Here is a 19,285-nt window from a genome sequence, read left to right as displayed (position 1 = left end):
CTGTCCCTGCTGAGGCACTCACGCCCCTCTCCGGGGCTCGCACAGGTGAACGCTCTGGAGCAGGCCATGTTGGACGCGCTGGTCTTAGATCGAGTAGACTTTGTGAAGCTCCTGATTGAAAATGGAGTCAACATGCAGCATTTTCTCACCATCCCGAGGCTGGAAGAGCTTTATAACACCGTGAGTGGTCCAGGAGGAGGGAGGGCGGAGGGGAGCTAGCCCTGGGGGTGCAAGAATGCACTTGGAGGAGCATCCCCATCAGAACACGGCTTCAGCGGGAGGTCCATCATTTAAGGACGACTGCTCTCACCTGACACGCGGGCTCGGTGGATGGTCCCATCTTCACCCACCGCCACCATGCTAGCCAGCACCCCCGTCTGTAGCATTAACTCAGGGGTGGTGCACAAGGACAAGTTTATACAAAGAGTCCAGCCCCCGGAGTCATTAGCAGAGTGAAAAGATCCCGGGGTGAGCAGTCATTTGTTCCTGGGGACTCCCACGTTTTAAGAGGCTTCAGTGAAAAATGGAAAACTGAGTTTGCACAGCAAGGAGCTCCTGATATTAGAATGAAAGTGTTTGGATGAAATCCTCTTGGCTTTTATTATTACCATGTGAATTTTGAGAATGTACATTTCCTTCCCCATTCTAAAATTTTAAGTAGCACAAGTGGTCCTGGGTGGTTGCTTGCTGAAGCTTGATGAACTGTTAAGAAAATATAGTACGTCCTAAGATGCTCTTTAAAATAATTCAATAAAAGGTATTTAACATATTTTTGAACATGTGGGATACTTCTTACCCATGACCAGTCCTAGTCCTGTCTTGTAAAAGACACAGGACTTCATTAATTCTATAAAGTAGAGTTGGATTTTACTCCAAAAGTTGAACAGAAAAACATATTTAATATGGCTGAATGTTTCTCTTTCAGAGACTGGGTCCACCGAACACACTTCATTTGCTGGTGAGGGATGTAAAAAAGGTCAGTCTGCTCTTTCATAGTCCTTTACCTGTTGACGTCTTTTAATGAGACCTTTTTTTTTAACATCTTTATTGGAGTATAATTGCTTTACAATGGTGTGTTAGTTTCTGCTTTATAACAAAGTGAATCAGTTATACATATACATATGTTCCCACATCTCTTCCCTCCTGTGTCTCCCTCCCTCCCACCCTCCCTATCCCACCCCTCCAGGCGGTCACAAAGCACCGAGCTGATCTCCCTGTGCTATGCGGCTGCTTCCCACTAACTATCTATTTTACATTTGGTAGTTTATATATGTCCATGCCACTCTCTCACTTTGTCACAGCTTACCCTCCCCCCTCCCCGTGTCCTCAAGTCCATTCTCTAGCAGGTCTGTCTGTGTCTTAATGAGACGTGTTTTAAAGCAATTTTTAAAATTTCCAAATGTGTTGTCATCTTATTGGAGGCATAAGAAGTCATGAATTCCTCTCTCCATGAAAAGAGTTTACTTTTAAAAAATGTCATCTTCTTTAAATGAAATGTTCATCCCACACACAATGGGCTTGCGCTGAATGACTGTTTGACGGTGGGTTGGCCCCCTCACCAAGGCAGGAGCGCCAGCCAAGGGGTGGGCTCCTCACTGCTGCCCAGAACCCCCACGCTCTGCGTGTTTCAGATCTGCCCCTCATCCCTTCACGGTGCCTCTTTCCAGAAGTCCCAGCAGGATGGGCCTCATGTCATTCTGTGTGTCCTGTGCAGCAGTTCTTGGTTCTTTCTGTCTCCTCTTTAGTAAGTGATAGATGCTTTCCCCCATCCCCAGCGCTGCTAATGCCTTAGAGTCTGCCTTCTTGTAGGATCCCGTCCACTCCCTGTTCTGTCCTGGTGTTTCTTGGGTCCTGTCACCACAGCCTGGAGGGTCAGACCAGGTTAACGCAGAGCAATTCATTCGGCCAGAATGCAGTCCCTGGCATGCAGAGTGCAGGACGTGTACTCATGTTCTGAGCAGAAGGAAGTAACGCAAAGGAGAGAAGAAGGCCTTCAGCCAGAGTCCCAGATAGGCTGGTCAGACCTCATACAAATATCTAATTTTGCTAATGTGAGAATTTGGCTTTTACTATGCACACTCATTGGATCAGAGCAGAATCAGTGGATCTGGGAACCAAGAGAGACCAGCAAGTGCACTTGTTTCCCACTTTCACAGATTTCTTAGATTCAGAAGCACTAACATTCAAAAGCCACAGCTACTCAAGTGTAGACCCAACCACGTCTCTCCTAAGTGGCTTCCATCATCCTCCTCCCACCCTCCCCAGACACAGGCCGCCCCCACTTAAAACCTCCACGTCTCATGAAATTCAAGCTCCTGCTAAGAAACTTGCACCCACTGGGCCTAACACATACCCACCACACGTGTTCTGTCCCAGGGCCGTGCCCGTCTCACATCTGCAGTGCTCTCCCCCCTCGACCCCTACAGCCCCTGTTCTGCCCACTCCTACCTCCACAGGAAGCCCTTTCTCACCCTCCCACCTGCCCACCCTAGCAGAGCGGGGGCCTGAACATGCTGCTGCATCGGGACTGCGGGTGGCTTGGCCCTTTTTCCCCAAAAGAGCAAGCTCCCCAAGGCAGGGCTGTATCTCCTTATCCCCTCATATGGAATCCCCGACTTGGTCAAGGATCACGGTAGGGGCTGAACAGACTTGCAATGGCTGAGTGAAGGATTCAGTCCTCATGTACAGGGAGGACATTTGGAAGGTGTAGCCTCCATGGGACGGACCCCAGGTTTCTACCATCATTTCAGCCATAGGAAATTAACCAAGCAGGAAACAGCACATAGCAAAACATCCTTATAATGGACCAGTCAGCTCTGCCTCCTGGATAAGCCAACTGCCCTCTGGCGTGAATGACCGACTTACAGATGCATTGATGCCCCTCTGCACTCCTCCCCTCCACCCACACGCTACCTTTATCTCAACACAGCCTCTTCCGTTCTGCTGCAGGACTCTGCCCCTTCACCGACTCCCGGGCACATCAGATAGTTTGCAGTGTTTGTGTTCTTACTGAAATCTGAGGGGTCCCCCAGAAAGTCACAGGGCACCATGTGGAGCTTTCCCTAGAAAGTTCCCGGCCCCAGGGATATTCTGTCCGCCCACTGTCTTCCACAGAGTCCTCCTGCCTGCCACGCTGCTCATTCCCTCCTTCTGCAGAAAATCTGGACGCCAGCCCCCCGAAACTGGATTATCCCCTGCAAGCAGCTGTCAAAGCACCTTCTCAACAAAATGAATCTGGTCTTTGCACCAGCTACACCATCTTTCCTTTATGTATTTTTTCCTTAATCAATATTTTTTTATCAAAGCATAGTTGATTTACAATGTTGTGTTAATTTCTGCTGTACAGCATGATCAGTTATACATTTATATACATTTTTAATATTCTTTTTCATGGAAGGATAGTTCATAATGTTGGGTTAATTCCTGCTGTACAGCAAAGTGATTCAATTATACATATATACATTCTTTATATATATATTCTTTTCTTTCCCTTATGTTTAAATGCACATTACAGGCCATTCTGTCCGAGCTCATGGACAAGCCCAGGCCTCTCCCCTCCAGCCTCATGGGCTTCTAATGCTTCTCATTGGGAAGTCTAACCCATTTTCTGGAACATGGTTTACCCCCTTATCTCCCACAATCCTATGGAAACAGACTGAAGATTGTTTAATGCCCCGTTGGTACCACCAACTTTCACGTCGTAGGCAGGAATGACCATGATGCCGAGGTGTTGCCGAAGTCCACGCTGTGGGTCCCTTCTCGCAGGGCCTGAGACACAGCTTCTTTTCTTACAGGGCAACCTTCCACCCGATTACCACATCAGCCTCATAGACATTGGGCTCGTGCTGGAGTACCTCATGGGGGGCGCCTACCGCTGCAACTACACAAGGAAGGGCTTCCGGACCCTTTACAACAACCTGTTTGGACCCAAGAGGGTAGGACTCAGCGAACACGTGGTGTTCTGTGGTTCCCGGAATCACATGTGGTTCCTTGCTAGCCTTTCTAATAACTCAGCCGCTTCAAAGCCGAACTCATCACCCCATCCCCCAGCACACCTGCCCGTCCTCCCGCAGTGGCTCTCGGTGGGAGGTCTCAGCATGCCTCCAGACGCCCAGGCTTCACCACGCACCTTCTTCCCTCAGCTCGTGGGGCCGCACAGCCCAGCACTTGCCCCTGCCCCATCCTTTGTTCGCAATAGCCTTCTTCCCAGGCTCCCTTGTCTCTGCCCTCTCCCATCCATCCTGCCGCTGGACCCGCCCCAGTTCTCCAAAACGAGGGACCCAACAGTGCACTCCCTGCTCAGAAATTCCCAAGGATCCCCAGCGCCTGACGAAGCACTGTCAAGCTCATGATCACAGCATCTAAGAGTCTCCCTAGCCATCCCCACCGTGTTGTGGGCAACCATGTACCACTGCCAGAATCAAACTCTACTACTGTGTCTGCGGCATCTTCCCCTGTCAAAACCCCACGTGTGCCGCAAGCCCAATTCACGTGTGAGATCTCCCATGAAGCCCTCGCCTCGCCCGCACTCAGAGCTCCATAGCTCTGTGTCTCCTCTGTGGGTGAACTTCTCTGGTTCTACCTGGGATGCGGGTCCCATGTCTGCACATCTCTCTCCTCACCTGACCTGGGCTGACAGAAGCAGAGGTTCCATATTAAAGCATTTCCTTTCCTTGGGTTTGTCCTTAACTGTTAACGATACCAAGTACTTTTTAATCTATTATTATTGCTACTAAAGATATTACTAATGTACAACCCCCAGTATCATAACATCAGTTATCTGATTCCATTCATTTTTTTCTCCCCTTTCATTATGCAGCCTAAAGCTCTCAAACTTCTGGGAATGGAAGTAAGTAGGACTTGTTTCCAATGGCTTTATGATATTGTGGTTAAGTGTGTGGAGCCCTCTTCGTTTTGTATTTAACATAAAATTGCACAAGTTTGTTTTCCATGAATAAATCCACTACACCACACACCAAAATTTATTTGGATGATTTAGTCAAATTATGTAAAAAAAGATCACAGACATGTTTCAAAAGGTAAAAGCCACCCCATTCATTTTTATCAAAATCAAGAACAAGTCAAGCACATCCATTATTGTTGGCATCATTAACCCCACTGGTTTTTAAAAGTGTTCTGGGAATTTTACCACGTGAAAAAATAAATAAAGGAAGGATACTTTAAAAAGGGGGAAAATTATCATTGGCAAAAAAATTTGGTTTCTAGAAAACCCAGACGCATTGACAAAGTTTCCTCATAATAGGACAAAAGTATCCAGAAATAACCTTAACGAGGAAACTCAAGAACAAAGCACTAGGACTTCGCTGGTGTGCAGTGGTTAAGAATCCTCCTGCCAATGCAGGGGACATGGGTTTGAGCCCTGGTCCAGGAAGATCCCACATGCGGTGGAGCAACTAAGCCACAGCTACTGAGCCTGTGCTCTAGAGCCCACAAGCCACAACTAAAGCCCGCGCACCTAGAGCCCGTGCTCTGCAACAAGAGAGGCCACTGCAATGAGAAGCCTGTGCACCTCAATGAAGACCCAACGCAGCCCAAAAAAATAATTAATTAATTTTAAAAAAAGCACTAGACATGAAAATATATAAATGAGTGAAAGAAATATCATAACACAGAATATTAAGACTGTCTATTGTAAAGACTCTTCTCAAATTCATGATTCAAATAGCATCCCAATTTCTGTATGGATACAGGGTAGGTTTTGATTCTGTGTTCACAGTTGACACCGACCTTCAGCGTAACTAGAAGGGTTATGATATGCAGCTTTCCGTAAGTCCATGCTCTCTTAGGTTGGTTGCATCATGTTGGCTTTATCTGTTGGGTGAAGGTTTGGTGGAACTCTCCTGTAAAATAGCCTGGTCCCAGTCCTGTGTTTTAGGGGCATATTTTTCACTGCCTTTATAATAATTTTCATAACATGAGTTCATGGAGCTTTTCTATTTTCTAGAGTCAGCTTTGGTCAATTATATTTTCCTAGCAAACAATTTACTTCTAGACTTGCAAGTACTTTGGTATAAACCTTTACATAGTATTCTAATTTTTTCAATATCTTTAGCTGTGTACCATTTCTTGTTCCAATTTTTTTATATTTATATCTTCTCCCTTTTTTTCTTAACCGTACTTGCCTTCAGATTTGATTGGTATTTTTGCTTTATTAAGCAACTTTCTTTTTTCTGTTTTCTATTTTATTAATATATTTTATTCATTCCTTCCATATACTTTATATGGAATTACTGTATTATTTTTATTGACTCAATTTGAAAGCGAAGTTTGCCCATTTTCTTTTTTAAAAAATTTTTATTTTAATTAATTAGTTTAAAGGAATCAATCTATACCGACAGATTGTTAAGGCACTGGGATAGATGGGGAAGATTATTTGGGAGTGTATGAGAAAGAGGCCCTTCCCAAGGGACTCCAAATTATACCATATTTATAGTGTTCACATCATTTTTTTTTTTTTTTGGCCATGCCATGTGGAATGTGGGATCTTAGTTTCCCAACCAGGGATGGAACCTGTGCCCCCTGAAGTGGGAGCGTGAAGTCTTAACCACTGGACTGCCAGAGAAGTCCCTGCCTATTTTCAGTCTTTCCTGTATGCCAATAAATGCATAAAGAGTATAAATTTTTTCTCTGAGCATTGTTTTCATGGTATCCCACAGGTTTGGGTAAGTAGAACTTTCATTGCAATTCATTTCTAAACAGTTTATACTTTCCTCATTAATCCACAAGTTATTTATAAGTGTATTTAAAATTTTCCAGATACAGAATTTTGTTATTGTTGTTATCCTACTCTTGTTGATTTTTAATTTTATTCTTTGAGTGTATACTACATGATTTCTGATATCTGGAATTTGTTGATATAGAAAATCTCAAAAGAATTAGGGAATAATGCCAGGTGGAATTTTGTTAATGATTCATGTGTGTTAGAAACAAATGTGTACTCCCGGCTTGTTGGGTACAATACATATACGTCTTTGTCAGATCAAACTTGGTAATGTTATTGTTCAATTTGCTTCTATCTGTACTAATTTTTTCAAGTTGATTTCTAAGTGAGGGGTGTTTAGAGGCTCTTACTGTGATTGTGGATGGGTCAGTTTCTTTTTAACTTCCAGTTCATATCTTTTGTTATTTTATTGGGTTGTTTCTTTTTCTTGTTGTTTTGTGGCTGTTCTTGCATTTTAGGGAAATTAATCCCTTGTTGGTTATATTCTTTCTCTAGCAATCTTAAAATTACTTTAACAGAATTTGCATACAACTAGTATTTTAACAATACAATGTATTATTGAAAGATAGGCTTAAAAGGGTTTCTGTTTTACAGCCTTTCATTAGTCCTTAGTGGATTTTTATTTGACTGGATATATTCTTGAAAATAAAGCTATGTTTATTTTTTAATTTCCATAATGTCAATTTTTAACCTATATAGACCAACCTTCCTAAATGACCGAAACTGTAGTTTTACTGGGACAAATTAGAAAATTTGAACAAAAACACTTTTAAAATTCATTAATTAATTAATTTATTTTTGGCTGTATTGGGTGTTCATTGCTGGGCACGGGCTTCCTCTAGTTGAGGCGAGTGGGGCCTACTCTTCGTTGCGGTGTGCGGGCTTCTCATTGCGGTGGCTTCTCTTGTTGTGGAGCATGGGCTCTAGGTGCATGGGCTTCAGTAGTTGTGGCACATGGGCTTAGTTGCTCCGCAGCATGTGGGATCTTCCTGGCCCAGGGATCGAACCCATGTCCCCTGCATTGGCAGGCAGATTCTTAACTAATGTGCCACCAGGAAAGTCCCTGAACAAAAACATTTCAATCTAAGGCAAGATACCATAGTTTCAATTAAAATGTCAGACAACTCATTATAAGGTTATAAAACTTGGGTTAGTCATGAACAACATGTGATAGGAATTGGAGAGCCAGTCTCCCCCCTCACCCCCACCCTGCCCAGCCACTCCAGCCGTGTGTATGTGGGCAAATTATTCAGACTTTGGGTCACAACTTCCTCATCTGATGGAATGGAAGACATTCACAACCTCTCAGAGTCAGTATAAGAATAAAAGTGGATCATTGACAAGAAAGCTGTTTGCAAAAGAGCAAATACCCATTTCTGTCATTCTACTGGGTACTGAAGCCCTAGCCTGGAGTAGTCTGAGCCCCATATATTTCCATGACACTCCTGTGTTTCAACCCCAATTCTCCCAGTCATGACAGACATTCCTTTAGGGTCCTTCTCCGTTTTCAGAATCATCCCTCACAATCCCTTTAGGAAATGGGAAATGTTGACCATGTTTCAACCCCAATTCTCCCAGTCATGGGAGACCCTCCATTTATAGCACATCCATGAAAAGACAAAGCTCATTCAAAATGGAGCACTTGTGGGACCTCCCTGGTGGCGCAGTGGTTAAGAATCCGCCTGCCGGGGTACCTTGTCATAGGTGGGGCTGGATGGCCGTCTCCTTCGGCTTCCACTGTGGGCTCAGCACATTACTTGCACCGAAGGCCGAGCCGGCACCACAGTGGCTCCCAGCTTGCAGACAAAAGACATCAACCTCTTTCCTTAGTCGACCAGATCTTCCAAACCTGGCTCATAAAAGGCTAAAAGGCAAAAGTCCAGGAATTATCTTCATCCCTGGCTATATTAATATGAATGGTACAAAAGCATTGGCAATTGAGGAGTTTTGCAAATCTCTAGGTCACGCCTGTATAAGCTTTGATTACTCAGGAGTTGGAAATTCAGATGGTAACTTAGAAGAATGCACAGTGGGAAAATGGAGAAAAGATGTTCTTTCTATAATTGATGACTTAGCTGAAGGACCACAGATACTAGCTGGATCTAGCCTCGGTGGATGGCTTATGCTTCATGCTGCAATCACACGGCCACAAAAGGTTGTTGCTCTTATTGGCATAGCGACAGCTGTGGATGGCCTAGTGACACAGTTTAATCAGCTTCCTGTTGAGGCAAAAAAGGAAATAGAGATGAAAGGTGTGTGGTCCATGCCATCAAAATACAGTGAAGGAGGAGTTTATCGCATTCAGTACAGTGTCATTAAAGAAGCAGAGCACCACTGCTTGTTACATAGTCCTATTCCTGTGAACTGCCCTATAAGATTGCTCCACGGCATGAAGGATGACATTGTATCATGGCATATGTCCATGCAGGTTGCTGACCGAGTAGTCAGCACAGATGTAGATGTCTTCCTCCGAAAGAATAGTGATCACTGAATGAAGGAAAAAGTGGACATTCAACTTCTGGTTTACACTATTGATGACTTAATTGATAAGCTTTCAACTGTAGTTAACTAGAATCACAGTTTTAGTTGGAATGTAAAGTAATGGATCCAGAAGATGGAAGAGGGATAACAGATGAAGGACCCTGATACTTAGAAGGTTTTTTTCTCTTATCTCTACCTTGTAAATATCATGTGCGTATTTAATGATGTATTTGCACAAGTGATTCAGATTGTGAAGAAAGAGCCAGCTGCTGTTTGAAAAATTTTCTCCTTCCTTCAATCCTTGACTTTTTTCATTAAAATATTTCCTATTTTTTTATTCAAGAGATGTTTACCTTCTAATGCTTATGTTAACTGTGCCAGCTCTTACTTAGAATTGCTAATAAAACTTGATTTTTTTGTTTTCTGTTTGGTATCATTGTATATGGAGATTTGCAAAATTATTTCTGATTTTAAAATGCAGTTTACAAAATATAGGAAAATGTTTATTGAAATAAATCTAAAATGACTAGAGAAATGTCTGAAACATAATAAAGTTCAAAATAAAGCTATTACTTTATATATTAAAAAAAATAAGAAGAATCTGCCTGCCAATGCAGGGGACACGGGTTCGAGCCCTGGGCCAGGAAGATCCCAGATGCCGTGGAACAACTAAGCCCAGGCACCACAACTACTGAAGCCTGCGGGCCTAGAGCCCCTGCTCCGCAGCAAGAGAAGCCACCGCAATGAAAAGCCTGCTCACCGCAACAAAGAGTAGACCCCGCTCACGGCAACTAGAGAAAGCGTGCAGCAACAAAGACCCAACACAGCCAAAAATAAATAAATAAATAAATTATAATTTTAAAAAACGGAACGCTTGCTTCCTTAAACCATTAGTAGGGAAACAAGACATTTTTCTCCATCCCCTTTTACATTTTTCCCAATAATCTCCAGTTCAGCGGTATCTGGCAAACGAGTGTTGGTACTTGAAGACTCCCCTGAGGAAATAAGCTACAGGCTTTATCTCTCCCATGGGGTGATTTGGATTGAAGTGTTTTCTTTGTTTTAGTTTTGCAGCATCTCTTCAATTTTTAGAGGCTTCTGGGGAAAAAAAACCCTGCCAACCCAGGCGTATAAACTCTTCAAACAGTAGTATGCCTTTTCAGCTCATTTGGTCTTCGATGGTTTACTTCTCATAATAAACATGTGCATCTTTTCAAAAGAATTAGTACACTGGTTGGAAACCGCAGATGTACTTAGAATTCTCTTTATTCCCTTGGAGGGAGAGGTTTCCCTTTTTCCAGTTGTCTTGAAACCCTTTGTTGCACGTTTATGGCAGAACCATGGCAAAGGTGCTTCTCTCCCCTCAGGATGATGAGCCTCCAGCCAAAGGGAAGAAAAAGAAGAAGAAGAAAAAGGAGGAGGAGTTGGACATCGATGTGGACGACCCCGCCGTGAGTCGATTCCAGTACCCCTTCCACGAGCTGATGGTGTGGGCCGTGCTGATGAAGCGCCAAAAAATGGCGGTCTTCCTCTGGCAGCGGGGGGAGGAGAGCATGGCGAAGGCCCTGGTGGCCTGCAAGCTCTACAAGTCGATGGCCCACGAGTCCTCCGAGAGCGAGCTGGTGGACGACATCTCCCAGGACCTGGACAACAACTCAAAGTGAGTGTCCAGAGGGAATTTAAGGACCAGGAGACACTATGGTCCTGAGCACTGTCCCTTTGCTGGGAAGGGTGGCAAATGTATCTCTCACTTAAGTACAATTACCTTTAAAGCTTGTTCATCAAGTGCTTTGTCCATTATGTCAGCATTTTTCCTTCTGTCTCTCTGAGGCGTTTCTGGACTCGCATTGTTTTTGTTGACTGCCTTCTGGTGCAAACTATGGAAACCCAATTTTAATCAATATATGTTTTTTGTTGAAATATAGTTGATTTACAATGTTGTGGTAATGTCTGCTGTACAGCAAAGTGACTCAGTTATACATATACATATATATACATATATATATAGATACACATTTTTTAATATTCTTTTCCATTATGGTTTATCACAGGATATTGAATATAGTTCCCTGTGCTATGCAGTAGGACCTTGTTTATCCATTCTATATATGAAATCTTACCCCAACTTCCCTCCCCCTTGGCAACCACCGGTCTGTTCTCTATGTCCATGATTCTGTTTCTGGGAAACACAATTTTAGTGCAAAGACAATGAGACCAATTTTCATAAGGAAACAACCTTAGTGAACCTGTGCCCTTGGACTTGACCTTCACAAGTACCTCTGGATTTCCCCCCCTTAGGACGGCTACAGGGGGCTGGAGTTGGGTATTTCCCTCCCTCTAGTTCAGTTAGGCTCTGATAAAACACCAATAGGTTAAGCTCTGGTTAGCCAGTTTCCCCCGAGGGCAGGCCTTGTTATGAAGAATAGAGTGCTCTGGGCATAGTTCAGAATGGACCCTTTCCCCTCTCCCAGATGGCAGCATGAAAGGATTCTTCCCCCATCTTCTCTGTGAGAACTTGGTGGGGCTCCTGGAGGTAAAACTCACGAAAATGTGGATACTTCTCTAAGCCTGGGCCATCCGGAGCTATTAACTTGCAGACTTGTCCTCACGGGGCCTCCAGAAATTCATCAATTACAGTTCAGGTTTTCCAACCTGGCGCTGGTTCCCCGGGTTTGTGCTCCATTAAGTTGTGATTCTCAGTATCTGCCTTCTGTCTTTCCAGTTTGGTGGACAGCAATTTGCCCTGTGACCTCAATTCTCTGATGAATTTAGAAAAGTCGTGGATTTTGAGTTTGTTGAGCTTTTGTACTTTTTATTAGGACAGAGTGGCAACTTCCAAGTCCCTTACGTGTGGAACCAGAAACCGGAAGTCCCCGTGCAACTTTACAGACGTGTGAACTTGAATTGTACACAGGCCCCTCTGCCAACATGTAATATCTTTGTTTTGTGAAGCACCCTGCTTATCTTTCGGACTGGATTTCTAAAATCACTAGCTGACTTCTAAACATCAGGTGTTCAAGACTCTTACAAATAGGGAGGCGTTCCCCTGCCTCCATCTGTTGGCAAGCCCTGTCCCTCTGCTTCCTAGAGGACCCTTGTGGTGACCCCCTGCAGCCCGTGGGGCCTGAGGCCAGAAGATACTGCAGAGTCTGCGTCTCCATCCCCCACAAGTAATGCCTCCCTTTTTCATCCTTCCACTCAGAACTGGCATCAAATCTTCTATAAAATGGAGAAACAAAAGCAAAGAAAGGTGATCCCTATAGGACTGTACCTTAATCACATCGATGCCACACAAAAAGTTGAAGGAACAAGAAGTGTTCATGACTATCATTAAATCCTCGCATCAGGGTCATGTGGAAAGGGAATACATCTTATGTTCACAAATCACCTGTGTCCCCTTCTCCATCCGCCACTTGGTTCCCATCACTCCCCCTCCCCCACCTCCAGCAATTGGTCCTCTCTGCTCTGGGTCCCCGTGGCAACTATACCTTGTCTCCTTCACAGCACTGAGAGCGCTCTTGTAATCCATGTGTCACTGAAGTATTACACTCATACAGGAGAAGACACGTGTGCAAAACATGCAGCTTGGTGACTGTTCACAAACCCAACACACAACTTTGACCAGCTCCCTCAAGAAACAGGACCCTACCTGTGCCACCAGCCCTCCTGGAGGCCTTTTCAATGTCCACCTCTCCCCTGCACCAAGGATGAACACTGTTCTGACTTCCAGTCCCACAGGCGCTGTTTTCAAACTCTCATTTGCCATCTTTTCCATCTGCATCCCTGTTCCGTGAATGCCTGAGGGAAGGGGCTTTGTCTTTGCTCTGTCCCTGGGGCCTGAGGGGCAGACTTGGGCTCCACCTAAAGCGCCATCTACAGCAAGAGCAGTCAGCCCCTGACATGGCTAAGCACGGCCCCTGGCCGTCCCCTCTGGGGACATCCCCTGGAGCTCCCAGAGGACAGGGAGTCACAGACTCTGTGTCCTGTGGCTCCACGACATCCCCGCGGACACAGCTCTCGAATGAAGAGCACGTGACCACCCTGCTCCCATTTCTGTCTCTGCAGAGACTTTGGCCAGCTTGCTGTGGAGCTCTTGGACCAGTCCTACAAGCATGACGAGCAGATCGCCATGAAACTGCTGACCTACGAGCTGAAAAACTGGAGCAACTCGACCTGCCTCAAACTGGCTGTCGCAGCCAAACATCGGGACTTCATCGCCCACACCTGCAGCCAGATGCTGCTGACTGACATGTGGATGGGAAGGCTGCGGATGAGGAAGAACCCTGGCCTGAAGGTATGCGTGACGTGGTCGGTAAGCACAGTATAGTGACAAGTGCCACCCGTGAGCTCTGACTCCCTGCCTGGCTGAGCTAAGCACTTGCTGTGGTTTATACATCCATGACTCTGAACAACCCCAGGAAGGAGACGCCATGGCAATCCTTGTCTTACAGGAGAACCGGAAGCTTCAAGATTAAGGGATAGGATCTGAGCTGCAAGGCATGGGTCTGGCTCCTGAATCCACGTGGTCTAACGCCAGAGCCTGACCTGCAGCATGAGTGGCTTACAGGCTTGGAGTCCACCCTAACTAGCCATGCATCCCTGGACCAGCCACCCGCCACTATAGTGGACACCGGAGCTCTATTTCTATAGATGCCCTTATAACTCTGAAATTGTCTGATATCGTTTTGTTTTACTTTTTAAAAACTTTTACTGAAATATAGTTGATTTACAAGGTTGTGTTAGTTTCAGGTGTACAGCAAAGTGATTCAGTTATATATATATATATATATATATATATATATATATATTCTTTTTTTTACATTCTCTTCCATTATAGGTTATCACAAGGTATTGAGCAGAGTTCCCTGTGCTATACAGGAGGTCCTTGTTGGTTATCTATTTTATATATAGTAGTTTGTGCCTGTTAATCCCAAACTCTTAATTTATCCCTCCCCCTCTTCCCCTTTGGTGGCCACAAGTTTGTTTTCTATGTCTGTAAGTCTATTTCTGTTTTGTAAATAAGTTCATTTGTATCCTTTCTTTAGATTCCACATATAAGCGATATCATATGATATTTGTCTCTCTCTGACTTACTTCACTTAGTATGACAATCTCTAGATCCATCCATGTTGCTGTAAATGGCATTATTTCATTCCTTTTTTATGGCTGAATAATATTCCATTGTGTTTATACACCACATCTTCTCTATCCGTTCATCTGTCAATGGACACTTAGGTTGCTGTCTGATATCATTTTAATTGGCAATGTTTTCATTCTATGGGGTTTATGAGAGAATATGAAGCTATGAAAGTGTCTGAAAAGGATTTAGGGGATAGAAAATTGTACTGAGACCAAATCCCAGCTCTGCTGTTTACTACTGTTAACGACTAGGTTATCTTAAGGAGAGATTCTAACCTTCAGATAACCTACTCTGTGATGGCAATATTATACTGAGCTCATGGGATTGCTATGAGGATAAAGAAAAGACCATATATGTTATCCTGGGCATCAGGGTTCTGACATACAGAAGGCACTTCGTTTCTTAAAAATATGTTGGAAACTGGGGCTTCCCTGGTGGCACAGTGGTTGAGAGTCCGCCTGCCGATGCAGGGGACACGGGTTCGTGCCCCGGTCCGAGAAGATCCCACATGCCGCGGAGCGGCTAGGCCCGTGAGCCATGGCCGCTGAGCCTGCGCGTCCGGAGCCTGTGCTCCACAACGGGAGTGGCCACAACAGTGAGAGGCCCGCGTACCGCGAAGAAAAAAAAAAAATGTTAGAAACAGTTCTCAAAGCTTTCTGAGATGCTTTTCCTGGGTTATAATCCTCAAATTTGACTTGAATAAAAATTTCCATTTCTTTCTTTAAAAAAAAATATAAATGTCATGCCTAATTGCCCAATTATACACAATGCACTAAGCTGATATTATACATAAGTTTGGATATTAATAAATAGTTTTTAGAATATCAAGAATAATGAGAAGATCTTGAAGATTTTTTTTTAAAAAGAGCAGGTTTCCTACAAAGTGATGAACATCAGGTTGGCATCAGACTTTCCGTTAATAATACTGAAACCTAGAAGGCACTGAAACAAGGCCTTCATAGTTCTGAGAGGATTTGGAACCTGGATTTTTTTTTTTTTTTTTTTTACCCAGTCCAGCTATTTTAAACATGAGGATAGGATATCTATTTAAGATAGACAAAGATTCAAGTTATATACTTTCTACTTACTCCTTCAGAAAAAGTACTTCAGCAGGCATTCCATTGAAAGAAGCGTTCAAAATTGCAAGAACACAGGTGATGTGGAATGCAAGAAACAAGCCCCAGTTTTTAAAAATCCCCGTATGAAAAAGCAGTTGGATGAAATGAGTGCAAAGAGTCAGTGATATGCAAGAAGAAAGTACACAGAAGAATGGAAATGATTCCAACAAATAGATGCAGTGACTAAGATGCTATAAAGGGTCAGGGGTATGGGTTAGGGAAACAAAAAGAGTTCATAATCATTAATGAGAAAATAGAAGTAGAATCAAATACCAGGGAAAACAAAAAAAACTGCACACAAAAGTTAAGGCTCGGTTATGATTTAAATGAAAATTTGGTACGATTTTTGAGTGATAGAAGGTAAAAAAGACCATTTGACCTTTGATACCATGATCAGGTTTCTCTAGTAGCACCAGAATTCTACATTAAAATTGCAATCACAGCACGCCATGTGACTGTACAGTAGACAGTATTTTATACGGTAATAAAAATGTAAATGCTTTTTATTGATCTTCAGTTTTTTAGAATAATCCAATAGACAGAGTATTGAAGACCTAAATATAAATCCTAAATATAATACAAAGGTTATCAAGTATGAAACTACGAAAGTAAAGGTACAGCTAAGAAAAGTTGGCTGGTGGGAAGGGGAAGAGAGAGGGGTAAACAGCATAATATCCCCATGTTGTAAAGTGGGGAATCAGAACTGTCAAGAGTTGTTGAAACAAGAGGTGAAGATTCCAGTTTATTGTGTAAAGTTACAAAGGTAACTTCATAGGAACTGAAAATACCGATGTGGTTGTTAAAAATGGGAGCAGAGGGGAAGGAGATAAATTAAGATAAAGTCTCATCTAAAATAGATATTTAGATGACTAAGATAGTACTTAAATTAACAAAGAAATAGCAACATAAGATATTGCCTATGTTGCTAAAAGTATGAAAGTATCCATAACAGCTAAAACTAGAAATAGAAGCAAGTGTCTCAAACTAGAATTCAAAAATTTCTCTTGAAGACAAATGATATGAAACTATATATTTAAAAAAACACACTGAGAACCTGAGTACATCAACCAGAATAACCAACATCAAGACACACTTTAATAAAGTTATTGGATTTTAATGAAAAAAAGAATTATTTGAGCTTCTAGGCAAAAAAAAAAAAAAAAAAATCAAGTGACTTCTAAGGGAAAAAAATTCAATTATCATCAGACTTTCAATAGCAACCATTTATGTCAGAAAAAAAAAATGGTGTGTATCATATAAAAATACTCCCAGAAAGAAAATTGAGGCAAAGATTTTATATCTAGCAAAAGTGATGGTCAAATATAAAGGGTACACATGACATGTTGCCAACAGGCAAGAACTCAGGGAAATATTGTTCCTATGAGCACTTTCTGAAGAATCTATTAGAGAAAGAATCTCCAACAACCAAAATAACCAGAGAGGCATCAGCAACAGGGCTGATAGCATCAGATACATATTTACTTGTAGTGTTAAAACTAAGTGACAGTTAAGTGGGAGAGAAAATAGTATATAACAGCTATATGTTCTGATAATATAGATATAATAGAACCATTTAAAAATGAGAGGAGGGACTTCCCTGGTGGCGCAGTGGATAAGAATCCGCCTGCCAATGCAGCGGACATGGGTTCGAGCCCTGGTCTGGGAAGATCCCACATGCCATGGAGCAACTAAGCCCGTGCACCACAACTACTGAAGCTGCGCTCTAGAGCCCTCCAGCCACAACTACTGAGCCTGCGCGCCTAGAGCCTGTGCTCCGCAACAAGATAAGCCACAGCAAGGAGAAGCCCACACATCTCAACGAAGAGCAGCCCCTGCTCGCTGCAACTAGAGAAAGCCCGTGCGCAGCAACGAAGACCCAACACAGCCAAAAATAAATAAAATTACATATTTTAAAAAAATAAAATCAAATAAAAAAATAAAAATGAGAGGAGAATGGGGAGCACCTGTACAAAAAAAAGTGTAACTTTTCAGTAATCATAATTGATAGTGGTAGTATTAACATCATTATTCTGAAACTATTAAGTTAAAGCAACTGATTAACAGTGAGATATTTTAATTCTGTCACCCCCCTCTGTCCTTGAGAACTAGGACTTGGTGTGGAAGAAAAGGAAACACAGATGTAATCTGGAAGAGGATAAGCAAAAAAGCCTATAGTACTTAATTGGAAGCATCAATATGAATTCATTCCAGCTCTGGCCAATGAAAAGCCTAGAAACAAAGACCTACCCAAAAGCATGAACAGTCCTAGTGCCCAGGCTGTGGCCTTGAAATATCATTTCCCATTCACTGAAGCCAGAACTTCTTGGAGATATGGTTGATTCCAGGTCTGTAGCAGGATATGTACAAGATGAGCCCAGAATAGTTGACACACCAGTTGTTAAAGAAGCTATCAAGGACCCCTAGGGTCAGATCAGGGGGACCCAGGAGCAAACATGAAGAGGCTTCCACTGGCCAAACGAACAGGACAGTTTGACCTTCAATACTATTACTAATAGTAATGAATAGCAAATATCTTTAAATCCATGAGTTCATAACAATATTTTTAAGTAAACATATACACTAATAAAGAACTATCAGGAAGAAAAATTAAGAAAACAGTCATTCCATATACAGTTGTATCAAAAAGAATAAAACACCTAGAAATAAATTTAACCAAGAAGGTGAAAACCTGTATATTGAAAACTATGAGATATTCATGAAAGTAATTGAAGAAGACACAAATAAATGGAAAGATATTCCATGCTCAAGGATTAGAAGAATTAATATTGTTAAAAAGTCCATGCTACCCAAAGCAATATACAGATTTAATGCAATCCCTATTAAAATTCCAATAGCAGTTTTCACAGAAATAGAACAAGCAATCCTAAAGTTTAGGTGGATCCAAAAAGTTTCCCAATAGCCAAAGCAGTTTTGAGAAAGAAGAACAAAGCTGGAGGCTTCATGCTTCCTGATTTCAAACCTTATTACAAAGCTATTGTAATTAAAACAATGGAAACAGGAACATAGATCAATGGAAAAAAATAGAGAGCCCAGAAATAAACCCATGCATATATGGTCAATAAATTTATGACAAAGAAGCCAAGAATATACAATAGGGAAAGGATAGTCTCTTCAATAAATCATGTTGGGAAAATTGGACAGCCACGTGCAATGAAACTGAACCACTGTTTTATACCATACCCCCAAATTAACACAAAATGGATTAAATACTTGAACATAAGACCTAAAACCATAAAACTCCTTGAAGAAAACATAAGCCCTTGACACGGTGATGATTTTTTTTAATCTGACACCAAAAGCAAAGGCAACAAAAGCAAAAATAAACAAGTGGGACTACATCAGACTAAAAAGCTTCTGCACAGCCAACGAAATCATCAACAAAGTGAAAAGGCAGCGTACTGAATGAGAGAAAATAGTTGCAATTGTATGTCTGATAAGGGGCTAATATCCAAGATATATAAAGAACTCATACAATTTAAAAGCAGAAAACAAAACAAACCAACAATCCAATTAAATAACGGGCAGAAGATCTGAATAGACGTTTTTCCAAAGAAGACATACAGGTGGCCAACAAGCACATGAAAATATACTCAACATCACAAATCATCAGGGAAATACAAATCAAAACCACAATGAGATATCACCTCACACCTGTCAGAATGGCCATCATCAAAAAGGCAAGAAATAAGAAGTTTTGGCAAGGATGTGGAGAAAAGGAAACGCTGGTGCATTGTTGGTGGGAATGTTGGTGGGTGTTCAGCCACTATGGAAAACAGTATGAAG

General features: G+C 42.5%; 2 protein-coding genes across 7 annotated transcripts in view; both read left to right on the top strand.

The window, feature by feature from the left end:
• Positions 1 to 19,285, top strand: part of TRPM1 (transient receptor potential cation channel subfamily M member 1) — a 106,650-nt gene that overhangs the window by 53,002 nt on the left and 34,363 nt on the right. For 5 of the 6 annotated variants that reach the window (XR_004475994.2, XM_033402992.2, XM_033402993.2 and 2 more), the window contains 6 exons: positions 46 to 180; positions 926 to 976; positions 3,795 to 3,935; positions 4,820 to 4,849; positions 10,591 to 10,883; positions 13,289 to 13,517. Coding sequence is in view for 5 of the 6 variants with exons in the window: in XM_033402992.2 (XP_033258883.2) it covers positions 46 to 180; positions 926 to 976; positions 3,795 to 3,935; positions 4,820 to 4,849; positions 10,591 to 10,883; positions 13,289 to 13,517 (879 nt within the window). In the remaining variant the exon portion in view is untranslated. The remainder of the gene's footprint in view (positions 1 to 45; positions 181 to 925; positions 977 to 3,794; positions 3,936 to 4,819; positions 4,850 to 10,590; positions 10,884 to 13,288; positions 13,518 to 19,285) is intronic. The other variant, XM_049705661.1, reaches the window with a different exon arrangement.
• Positions 4,856 to 10,584, top strand: LOC101289740 (palmitoyl-protein thioesterase ABHD10, mitochondrial-like). The gene has a single exon (XM_033402999.2). It carries the CDS (start codon positions 8,352 to 8,354, stop codon positions 9,231 to 9,233), a length of 882 nt encoding a protein of 293 aa, XP_033258890.1. The 5' UTR covers positions 4,856 to 8,351; the 3' UTR covers positions 9,234 to 10,584.

Source organism: Orcinus orca, chromosome 2 (genome assembly GCF_937001465.1).
Source record: "Orcinus orca chromosome 2, mOrcOrc1.1, whole genome shotgun sequence".
In the NCBI taxonomy this organism is placed as follows: domain Eukaryota; kingdom Metazoa; phylum Chordata; class Mammalia; order Artiodactyla; family Delphinidae; genus Orcinus; species Orcinus orca.
The sequence above is the reverse complement of the archived record's forward strand: the minus strand, read 5'-3'. Positions and strand labels throughout refer to the sequence as shown.